Below are 12,395 nucleotides of genomic sequence, written 5' to 3' on the forward strand. Positions count from 1 at the left end.
ATGCAGGCTCGTGTCCAGCGTCGGACGTCGGAGTTCATTCCAGGCCATACATACCGAGATGAAACAAGTCTTTGTGTTGACTTGATACCAGGGTGTGCCAGGGAATGAAGTATGTTGAAGGCTTGACTTCGAAAATCTCTAGTGAGGTAAGGACGTGGCTGACCGGTTGAAACGTCGCATACCAGTGTTGGTGATGATAAGTCTGTCTGGACGTCCTGGAGCTTCAGTGATTTGGAGGAGGAGCTGAGCAGCGTCTGGAGTTCAGAATCATTTTTCTGGGAAGCTGAGAGGGACGAGTAGTCCAGAGGTGAATGTTCCACAAAAGAGGCATCGATGTGAACGCGGGAAAGAGTATCGGCTACAATGTTTTCTTCTCCTTTGATGACCTGATGTCCGTTGTAAATTCTGATATGAATGCCAGCTGACGAATTTCTCTTGGGGAGTGCGCAGCACTGCGAGAGGCAATGGCGCACGTCAGCGGCTTGTGATCTGTGAGTATGAAGAATCGTCTCCCTTCCAGAAAGTGACGAAAGTGCTTGACAGCGGAGTAGGTGGCAAGTAACTCACGTCCAAAGGTACTGTACTTCACCTTTGTAGGGGACAGTGATTTTGAGTAGAATGCGACGGGGCACCAGCATCCATCAGTCAATTGCTGACAAACTGCGCCGATCGTTGTGTCCGAGGCATTGACCATGATGGAAGTCGGAGCGTCCGATCTGGGATGCGTCAGGAGTACCACGTTGGCTAACTGGTTCTTGATTCTGACAAAGGCTTCCTCGGCTGCGGGGTTCCAGGCTAGGGGTGAAGTCTTCGCCTTGACTCCCGCGAGAAAAGCATTCAGTGGGTGAAGTACAGCAGCGCATCCTTGGAGAAAGCGATGGTAGAAATTGATAAGTCCCAGGAATTCTCTGAGTTATCGCACATTGGTTGGTCGTGGAAAATCTTGGATCGCTTGGACTTTCGACGACAGAGGTTGAATGCCGTCCTTGTCGAGATGGTGTCCCAGAAAGTCCAGTTCGGACACGCCGAATGTGCATTTTTGCACATTGATGGTGACACCGAATTCGTCTAGACGTTCGAAGATCGTTCGGAGATGACATTGGTGCTCTTCAGATGTCTTGCTAAACACCAAAATGTCATCCAAATATGCGAAACAGAATGGAAGGTTTCGCAGTACTTGGTCCATAAAACGCTGGAATGTTTGAGCGGCGTTTCTTAGGCCGAATGGCATCCGCACATATTCAAACAATCCAAAAGGTGTCACAATCGCTGCCTTAGGAATGTCTTCTGGCGCAATTGGGATGTGATGGTAGGCCTTCACGAGATCAAGCTTGGTGAAAATGGCTGCCCCTGCAGTGGCCCCGGAGAAATCCTGAATATGGGGGATGGGATACCGGTCTGGTACCGTGACTTTGTTCAGTGCACGGTAGTCGCCGCATGGACTCCAATCTCGTTTTCTTTTGGACCATGTGCAAGGGGGACGACCAGCTGCTTAATGAAGGCCGGACAATACCAAGCTCGATCATGTGTTCGAACTCGTTCTTTGGGATTGCTAGCTTCTCGGGAGCTAGTCGCCGGGGTCGTGCGAAGACGGGTGGTCCGGTAGTTTCAATGGAGTGGGTAATGGTGTGCTGCGTGGATGCAGCATGGAACGATGGTCGTGTTAGTCTCGGGAAGTGATAGAGAAGGGCTTCCCATTGTGTCGAGGCTGAGGGACATGGCTGGTGAAGTTGAATCTTTTGGTCTCGGACTTCTATTCCCTGGACGTGTAGATGCGTCTGACCATCGCGAAGCTGGTACTGACGCATGTCTACGGTTAGGTTGAAGAACTGTCAGAAGTCCGTGCCAAGGATAGGGTACTTGACATCCGCGACTATGAATATCCATCGGAAAGTCCGTCTTAATCCGAGATCGAGAGTGATGAATTTCTCGCCATAGGTGTTAATAGCTGAGCCATTGGCCGCTGCTAGAGATGTCAAAGGCTGACGGTGTCGGCGCTCCTCCGGAGTTGAAGGATAAACGCAGGTTTCCGCGCCGGTGTCCACGAGGTATCGAATTTTAGTGGTTTTGTCAGTGATGAAGAAAAGACGGCTCTTTTCTGGGATCACCACATTGGCCGTCTTTAACGTGGTGTTCTCGCGTTTCCCATAGAGCAGGGTGGCGAGCAGCTGTTTGCCGCATCACCGAAGTTTTGGTGGTACCAGCAGATGTGGTGTGTTGGGTTTGGAGAGCTTCTGCGTCCAGTGGTTCGGAAGAGCGAGAACGAGGACGAAAGGTGGTCGACGCTCGTAGTTCGGCAATCTGAACCGATAGTTGGTCGACTTTTGATGAGACACGATGGATGATCTCAAAAAGCTTTATGTCGGTGGGGAGAGGTGGAACCTGCTGCATGGGACGCACTTGTTGGGTGGCGTAGAGAGCTGGGGAACCAACCTCCATGATCTTGTCCGCCATGCGTGCTAGCGCTTCCAAGGAGGTTGTGTCGGATGTTGTAAGGATCATGCGCACGTTATTGGAAAGCCTTTGGAGAAAGAGATCGGATGAGTGAATTATCCAGGTTGTCGGCTCTATCTCCTAGCAGCTGCTGCATGCGGCGAAGAAGTTGGGACGGCTTGCGGTCGCCTAGTTCTTCGGCGGTCAGCAACTGTTAAAGCCGTTTCTGCTTGGAGGCGGTAGTACGCTGAATCAACGCGTTCCTTAGGCCATCATAAGGATTTTCTGGAGGAGTGCGAATGAGATCTCTTACGATTCATGTGGTCGCCTGGGGCAGGGCCGTCACGACATAATCAAATTTGGTTCGCTGAGAACTGATGCGGTTGTTGCGGAAAAAGGCGTCCGCGTGAAGGAACCAAAGTTCTGCATCATTTGTCCAAAAATCGGGCAGCTACAGGTGGATGGCGGTAGCGTGTTAAGAAGCGGTAGCAGACCCGGCCGCTGCCTCGCCATCTGATGTTCCGTGGCCGTCGGGGTGGGACATCTCGGAGTCGGAGGAACGTAGTCCAAGGTATCTGGCAGTCCGGGTCACCAATTTGTGGTCAACATACCGAGAGGCATTCTTTGCTGACACACTTGTTATTTACATAATTTACAGATAGATATTTACAAACGGGCCAGTCCGAGAGAATGTCTATGTCGGATAACTCTAGCCTGGGTTCCAGCCGGCGTATTCCATCGGAGCTCTGTCTCATGTGTGTGTCGCTCGTGGTGCGAGGCTCCTGCCACGTTCGCTGTGCGTTCGTTGGTGCACGTTGCTGTACGGTGTAGATGGTGTCGCCCGCTTGTTCGCTACACCTTCATAAAAAATAAGAGGGGGGGTGGTGTACACCCCCCTTAGGGGGTGTGTAGGGAAATCACTGGACCCAGGTCTTCAGAGGCCTCGATGACCACATGTTTGACCCTGAACCAGACAAGAACCATGTCGTCCGACTGACCGACCTCACGGCCTCATGCTACTTGAAGATGAGGCTACACCATCAAGCGAGGCGATTAACAGAACAGAGTGCGGGTCCAAAGATCAGGTCAAAGAACTTGCGCACTGTGATTTTACTGGGCCGTTCAGAAGTTCAGTGAAGATTTTATTTACTTTATTTATTCTGTTCGAATTACACGCGATAAGGGATCGGACTGTATACATTACAATTTACTGGTTTAACTGTTTGTATTGTTCATTAAAACCAATTAAACAATTTATATACTGTTATACTTTGAGCTGCTGCTTGTTCCTGCCTGCCCTGACCCCCCGCCCTCTAAGCGACTGGTAAACCAATTCTACATTCGCAGAAAAATACTCCTATTTTATTGTATTTGTCCCTTTGTCGTCTTAGGTGGGAAGCAGCTGCAACCAATTTCGATATAGCCGGTCGGGTAATTGTTACGCTTGACAACCAACCAAGCTCCTCTTTGGAGGTCGTGATTCAGAGACCATCCTTACTAACTGGACAGTTCAACTATACCAAGGATAATGGCGTGTGCCATTATATTTGAAAGAAACTCTTCAATATATCACTTGATTTTGGACTTGGAGAAAAACTCCTCATATATGGCGTGGAGCCAACAAGGACTGAACGAGAGCCCTTTAGCTTAAGTGATGGGCTCAGCGAGTACACACAATAACTGGACAATTAAGTAACGCATTCATCCATACATATGCTTATTGTGCTGAATCAGCACACTGTACTCCTGTTTGAACAACTTTTCCTGTGAGTAAATACGAATGTTTTGCTGTTACACAAACCTCAAATCTCCCGTTGAATTAGTGACTTTCTGCTACTAAATTTGTTTCACATGAAAGCTCTATTCCCTCTGTGCTGGAGCATGCAAATGCAGTGTGAGAACCATGGTCACAAATGAGCATTGATGCGTTAAACATTGTTAAAAAAAGTCCTTTGATTCATCTACAACTGATATGGCAGGTGGTCATCCATAATGAAGTTGTACCAGGGACAGACTAAAATTGTGTTACCTGCTAATCAATTGCATGAATAGTTTGGACATTGGCGAAAGATATGTCTGAGACAGTGGCATAGCCAGGAATATTTTTAGAGCGCAGCTCTTAGGGGCCCGTTTCCAGCCTGAGCGGCGTCGCCGTTGGCGTCGGCGTCGCCGTCGGCGTCGGCGTCGGCGTCGGCGTCGGCGTCGGCGTCGGCGTAACCGCGCCCCTCCCCCTCCTCCTCCTCCCCCTCCTCCTCCCCACCTCCTCCTCTTCCTCCCCCTCCTTCTCCTCCTCCCCTCATTGTGTAGTATAGTCCGGGTGGGTCACGTGACCTCGGCGGGAGGGGGTCACATGACCCGTTTCCAGCCTCTGCGGCGTCGGCGTCGCCCCTCGTCCTCCTCCCTCTCCACTCCTCCTCCTCCCCCCTCCCCCCCGCCAAGGTCACGTGACCCCGGGGGGTGACTCCCCTCCCCCCGCCGAAGTCACGTGACGGCCCGCCCAAGGTCATGTGATCCCGTCCCCTCGACGTCACGTGACCTCCCGGACCTCCGCCCTCCTCCTCCTCCCCCTCCTCCCCCTCCCCTCATTGTCTCGTATGGTTCGGGAGGGGGTCCACTTGACCGCCTCCCGAACCAAATTATTCCCCCTCCAAATTATTTGTCCTGACTCTATATTTCAGAGCACAGCTCTTACGCGACCCTTTCCGGCTTGAGCGGCAAGGAGGAAAGCAGTACGAAGGTGGAGGACGGGGGGAGGAGAGACGAGGAGGCGGAGGCGAGGGGAAGGGAGGACCTTAAGGACGAGGAGGTGGTAAAGGAGAGGGAGGGGGAGCAGGAGGGGAGGAGGACTAGCAGGCATGATCACGAGGGAGGAGGAGGAATATACCCTCCACTCCTCCTCCTCAAGAGCTGCGCTCCAATTCGGCGTTACAGGAAGTTGTAAACGGCTTTCACTTTTTTTTCTTTTTTTTTGGGGGGGGGGGGGGTGACGGCTGGGATGTCCATGACTTGGGGTGTGGAGAGGGGAAGGGGGTGTCAAAATGCATGTATATATTATAGGGGCAGCTGGATTTCGGGGAGAGGGGGGGGGGGGGGGCTGAAGCCCATTGGCTACGCCCCTGGTCTGCGAGTAGCTTCTTTCAACCCACAGTCACAGAGTGAAACAGGCTTTTTTCAGAGCTCGCTAACCTAGACTTCATAGAAAAGTCTTGTCAGCACACAGTCACTCCTCCCCAATGCGACGTAAAGATTAATTCATTCATATCATCTGCACTCACAAATTTTCATTATTAGTCATTATTCAAACTTGTCCTTATCTCGTTGTATCTTACTAATATATATATTTTTTTATTCTCTATGGTCACGTTGTATGTATGTGGCTTTAAGCTACTGCACACTTACCAAGCTGTTCAATTTATGTTTCGCCTTCGAATGTGCTAGAAGTACTTGAGTGTTGCCATGGCCTCTGTATACATGGCTTGGTTTAGCGTTATAGTCATGTCTCGTTTATATAGACGCTTCCGCCCCCCCCCCCCCCCAAAAAAAGATAAAAAAATAAAATAAAATATATATATATATATATATGTTTTAATAATGAATGTTGTTACTAGTAATGAATCTTTGTAAAAAAAAAACATTATTTAACAACCGTAGCAAAACAAGTACTTCACATTAACGTATTGGGATTTAAAGATTATATTTTTCGAAGCAGGGGTACTATATTACCTTGACGAGGTCTGTAGGCTGGTTGAAGATAGTGGGTATTGCACCTTCCCTTAGGCGCACAGTTTTCCCCGTCCTATCGAAGCATTGTTCTTCAAAGTGGTCAGAGCAGACCACGCTTGTCTCTGAAGGCTCACAGTTCAACCTGCCGACGTTTTCCACCCACAGCTGAAGGGTCGCGGGGTGACTTCGTGGAAACCTTGGGAACAAATGAATATATATATATATATATATATATATATATATATATATATATATTTCTTTTTAAAGAACATATCGCTGCGCGCCAGGATGGCCACAAAACACTGAATACTTACCGACGGTAAGTTCTCGCTTTTTCGCTGTCCAGGTGATTGGAGCAGTGCGCCGCACATGACGGCATAGTCGACCGCGCTCTGAGGGCGATTCCCGCGTCTTCATTTGTACGATGACAGCTGGTTGCACACGACACCAGCTAATACACGGCTCGGAAGTTCCCGCGTTTTGCAATGCACGATTACGATTGGCCAACTAATTGCACACGACACCAGTTGACAAAAAGCTGATTTCGCAAGACACTGACGACGTCCTGTGTGCGCTCTCTGGGTCGAGCGGAGGACGCTCTGGACCTCTGGATTTGACCAGTATGATCCGGAAGAGACATCAATTCACTTCGTTAAACGCATTTTATTCAGAACGCCATAGGCGAATATATCAATCACTCACGGGCACACCGGCACACTAGTTTGTAGAGTGACCCCGCTAAATACAAACACTCGCGAGAATTCCCCAAATGATCGCGAGCACATCCAGGGCTTCTCTTGTCCCGTATCCAATCGTTCGGGATCGCAAGACTTCACCACCAACGAAATCACACCACCAACGATCAACGACGTCGAACCGCGGAGGTTCCCATTCCCGGTACGGCGTCTGCTTTCGATGCGAGCTGCGCTGCTTTCCCCCGGTGCTGCGCTTTCGTGAAACTTTCGCCGGGTCCTCGAAAATGGGGCTACCGTTCACGACGGGTTTCAAGAATCTGCTTCGTCGAACAACTTCAATCAAGCACAAAAAATCACCCACGGCACAACGGCACTGTATACCAAGGTTACCTGTGTACTAAAGTGAAGTTACATTGTACTAGACCCACGGCTATATTTATGGCAGCCTGCCGCCATTGCGCTGTCCGTTATATTACTATGATGGCTAGAGATGATATAACTCTACCTAAAGTTGGCCGCCAGTGACCGCATTCCGGTCCATAGGAGGAGCTGGTCAAACGCGATCCGGCAAATAGACATAGAGATCAGTGGCTGCGACCGTGTGGTAGCTCAAAGCTCTGGTGACGTAACGTATGCACAGGGTGTCTCCTAAAATAATGAGTTTTTTTTCAGAAAGAAAAGGACGGGAACCAGGCCTCACTGAGCGCTCATTATCCGTCGAAATGTAGCGCTAGTGGTCCCAATCAGATGCCGAATTTTCGGAACTAACCGTAACGTTCTAAAGTTCAGTGATTTTCCGTTTTATCGGTAGAATCGGTTTCGGCAGGAATTTCGGATACAACGACCTCAATAGCGCAAGTAACTTAGAATGGGCCCATATTCCCATTGACATTTCCAACAAATCACTTAAAAATTTTCAATAAAAAAACACTTAGCTCTAAAACCTTGGCGTCTGATTCGAACGGCTAATGTTACCTCCGGACGGAGAATTAGAAATTGCACTCCTGGAACGACTTTGAATGTCCCATACGGGGAGCTTATGTACATTAGCTTGTTGTAAAAAAGATATAAAGAGTTGTTTTTTTTTGTTTTTTTTTTTGTACAAGTGGCACTTTTCACTTTACTGCGAAGTTTGAGAACATAGTGATACTGAGGTAAAAGGCAGTCGTGGCATCTGGTGCAATTGCTGTCGGAAAATAGTATGCGACGCATGCTTCAAGGGAACAGTAGAGCTTCGTTGTAATGTTCACGCTTGAGAAAAAATATTGCCGAAATAGTTGCACAGATTGTTGTTGAAGTGCGATAGCATCTCACACTGCCTTGTTTCGCGTAAGCGTTTTTTTTTTCTTTTTCTGAATAATCTGCCTGGGAAGTGCCGTTCAGATTTTAATACCTTCCAACGACGTTCAGGATTTAGTCGGTCGCATTTAAATTCAATTTCACATAGTTTCAACTATATTCTAAAAAAACAAAACAATAATGACCGCCTCCGAAAGCCACATTACAACATCCCCACCTTCGTGCGATAAACTCGTAAAACCTAAACGCCTGTCACAGTATTAAAAAAAAAAAAGAAGGAAATATTGAATGCCGCATAGGTTAGGAGCTCTCATTATTCGTATTATCTTTTATCCGTTGATAACACTATTTTTATAGACAGAATAAAAATGTGGAACATGCCGCTTTCATAATCGTTTTTCGTTTTGTTTGAAATAATGATTGCGTGTGCAAGACAATCTCAACTATGTTCAAAATAACTTGAAATTTCTATTGTAGCCAAAACGAATTTTGCACACGTACATTACGGATGTTCTTTAAACACGAAAAAGAAATAGCGGAGGTTGTCAAGGGGCTAAAAAAAGTCAATCGGGTAGGAATAACCTTAATTCTTCTTCGGCGATATTGTGTGGGCGGGACATGCTGAATAGCATCCTTTAACTTATTATTTCAGGAACTTTATCGAAGTAAAACTATCGTTTTATGGCGAGCTGCTCCTTTCACCACGTTTAATCGCTCTGGAACACCATCATTCGACAAACCTGCAATACTCCAAGACGTAAATTAGCATAAAACACGGTTATTTATAATTACCGAGAAAATCTAATTTTCTCTCCATTCCACACTGACAGGTTGTATTCCCGGTGCTCGCTGAAAGAAAACTATCGGAACATCCAACGTGTGCCCCCGAACCCGGGTGAAGCCTTTTAAGTGATCGCATAAATCATCATTTGGCGGCAGCAGCGGCAGTCGACAGCTGTACTTACTCTGCACTCTTCAACATAGATTCCACAACTTCGGACCTGCCAGGACCCTTTTCGGCAATCAAGATCTCGCCGCGGGACTACGTTTGCTTCGCCGCACGTGTACCATCATCCTAGGCTGCTGACGTGGCTTTTGCGGTGACGTCTGTGTCCCAAGAACTGTGGTTGGCTAATCCACCAGCGCGCCGGCTTCATAAGCGGTGCCCTCAACCACCGGGTCTTCATATATATAATCGCCCCTGATGTTCGGTGAGCGCATTGTGGACGAGATTCTTTCTTCGGCGTCCGAAGTGGACGGTTGCCGCTGAGCTGCGTCCGCTGTCGTCTCGAAGCACGCTGTGTTGTTCCTACTGTCACATCTAACGCCGAAAACCTCGCCAGTACGAGCGTTGAACTTCAGCCTTTTTTTCTGGGGCCTTCTGGGAGACGCCGAACATCGCCCGGTGGCCCGGTCTACCGCAAGCAAGCGCCGCGGGGGGCTCGTGCAGAGCCAACCTCAGCCCCTTGCCGACGACGGAATGTCTGCTGGCCAACCTTCATCCCAAGTTGACAGGCCCACCTACCACCTGGAGCCGGAGCACGTGCCGTCGGGGACTCGTCCGTCTCCCCGACAAGCTCATGAGGTAGCCGAATCTTCGGAGGACGACTCTACCTTCAAGGAAGGCATCTCCGATATGGACGACTCTGAAGGGTCCCAAGACTGGACCGAATCGCGAGGCAAAAAGCGCCGACGGAAAAGTGGCGGCTCGGGCACGTCCGGGACTACTAGCCACAGGCTACTTGAAGAGGGGTTCACCGTCTTGTTCGCCCCCACCACCTCCGACTCGGTTGCGTCGCTCAGTCCATTCAAGTTTACAGAATACGTCGAATGTGCTGCGCCAGGTGCCGTCAAAGAAGTCCGCGTCAACAAGGCAAGGAACTTAATCGCGGTCGAAGCACGGACACCCAAGCTCAAGGGAGTACTCCTGGACCTCAAGGTACTCTGCACCACTCCTGTCCGAGCATTCCTCCCCAGTCCCCCGAACACCTGCATCGGGCTTATCAGGGACGTGGCACTCGGCCTTTCTGACGCTGACATCCGGAACCAGATACGGGCTCCAGTCAAGATCTGGGACGTGCGGCGACTTGGGGAGAAGTCTAAACTCGTGAAGATTGTCTTCCTCGGGAAGACGCGGCCCGACTCCCTCCTCTACGGACTAGTTCGAACTCCGGTCCTGCCTTTCAAGGTAAAAGCCCTGCAGTGTCGGCGGTGCCTCCGTTACGGCCATATATCCGCGGTCTGCAATCGTCCCCAGGCATGCGCACGATGCGGCGCCTCGCACGACGGCGGGTGCGAATCACCCGAACCAAAGTGCATCAACTGTCGTCAGAGCCATGAGGCCACGTCCTCGTCCTGCCCAACCCGACGTCGAGAGGTCGCCATCTCGCGTTACCGCTCAGAAAACAACGCAACGTTCCGGGATGCTCGCGAAGCACTCCGCAACTCCTCATCAGCCAAGTCAGACAAGAATTCACGCAGTGAGCAGGGTAGCACCCCCTCAGACAAGAATGTACCCCAAGACGCGCGTCCTTCCCCGACTGACACTCATGCACCGGCGGTATCATCCCCTACCTGCCAAGAAACCGATGCCACTCCCGGCACCAGCCTCTCAGCCTCCAGCACCACGGTAAAACAGACCTGGGCAGAAACTGTCAAAAGCTCGAAACCATCCAAAGGCCGCGACACCCGAGCTTCTCGACAAGGCGCACCTGTGCCGCCATCTTCAGGCCACACCGAAGCCGCCGCCCCCTTCTCGCCGCATCCCTTCAAGTCCATTGTAACCATGATCTTTGGCGCCGTGCGTGACCTAATCCACATCCTGCCAACATCCTCGTTCCGTAAGTTCCTGGAAGCCGTCCTAGCGCTCGAGGGCATCATAGGGGCGCTGCTCTGAAGCTCGACTGACAGCGGTACCCTTAGCCCCGCTGATGCCTCCCTCAGTGCATCAGTCCCCTGCTAGAGGGCGACGACAGACCCCTGTGGCTCTACAGTGGAACTGTGCAGGTCTGCTGACCAGACTGGTAGATTTGTCCCTCTACCTTCAACAATGGAAGATACCCATTTTAGCTCTTTGCGAAGCTGGTCTCCCAGGAAATCGCAGTATCCCTGGGTATTTTGCTTATAAAAACCCGTCCATACCAAGCTTTCCAAACGGCAGCGCTGCAATTTATATCCAAAAAGCTATCCCTCACCATGTCGTGGATGTCTCTGACCTCTGCACTGTTAACCGGGACCTCGTTGCGGTGCGTGCTGAGATCGCCGGGCGGCGCCTCACTATTATCTCAATTTATGTCCGCCCAGGAGGGGGCGCTGTGGAGGTCGCCGGCTTGGTGGATTCCCTGCGCACCAGGATCACCGATCCGGTTGTGATCTGTGGGGACTGGAACGCTCATCATGCTCTATGGGGTGACACCAGAGAAGATGCAAGGGGCAGGATGCTGGCAGAACAGTTTGTAGAACACAACCTTGTTGTGGCCAACGACGGCTCCCCGACATTTTTCCGGCCACCCTGCACTTTCAGTGCCATCGACGTCACAGCCCATTCACCGGAGATCCCACTGTCTTGGCGGGTTGCAGCCGACACCATGGGCAGTGATCACTTCCCAGTCTTCATCGACATCATAAGCCTACAACGTCCTGGGGTCCACGAGATCTCCGTTATTCACTGGGACCGGTTCCGAGACAACCTAGGGCGATCTACACGACCCCTCCTGGAGGCCATCAGCGACGCGGCGAAAGAAGCCACAATCAAGGCATCCGTACCTACATCCTTCCCTGCACCCGACCTGACCCTTCTAAACCTGTGTGCAGCAAGACGGAGGGCCCAGAGACTTCTGCAACGTAAGGGTGGCGTGACCTTTAAGACCCTCTTTAACAGGATTGACGCTGCCCTACGACGCTATGCCAAAAAATGCTTCAAGCGGCAGTGGGATTTGATCTGCTCTTCGGTGGATGCAACCACACCAGCCCGGCGTATCTGGAGGCTTATGGACAGTCTGTCCGGGAAAAGAATGTACAGCCTCCCATTCGCTTCTCTGGCCCTATGCACGGGAAAGCTACAAGCGGCCCTGGCCGAAGACTTTGCTACTCTCTATGCCGCGGCCGTTTCCCAGCCAAAGCCGCGCTGCCATGCGGATAAAACACCTTTCTGCATGGATGCCCCTTTTACGGAATCCGAACTGAGATCCGCACTGAGAGCCTCCAAGAGACGAAGGGCACCGGGACCAGACGGGGTCACGACGC

General features: G+C 50.7%; 1 protein-coding gene across 1 annotated transcript; it reads left to right on the forward strand.

The window, feature by feature from the left end:
- Positions 1-9,534: 9,534 nt before the first annotated feature.
- LOC120844042 lies at positions 9,535-11,152 on the forward strand. Its single transcript, XM_040215633.2, has one exon. It carries the CDS (start codon positions 9,631-9,633, stop codon positions 11,044-11,046), a length of 1,416 nt encoding a protein of 471 aa, XP_040071567.1. The 5' UTR covers positions 9,535-9,630; the 3' UTR covers positions 11,047-11,152.
- Positions 11,153-12,395: the final 1,243 nt, after the last annotated feature.

This window comes from Ixodes scapularis, unplaced genomic scaffold (assembly GCF_016920785.2).
Source record: "Ixodes scapularis isolate PalLabHiFi unplaced genomic scaffold, ASM1692078v2 PGA_scaffold5__190_contigs__length_132052651, whole genome shotgun sequence".
NCBI lineage: Eukaryota > Metazoa > Arthropoda > Arachnida > Ixodida > Ixodidae > Ixodes > Ixodes scapularis.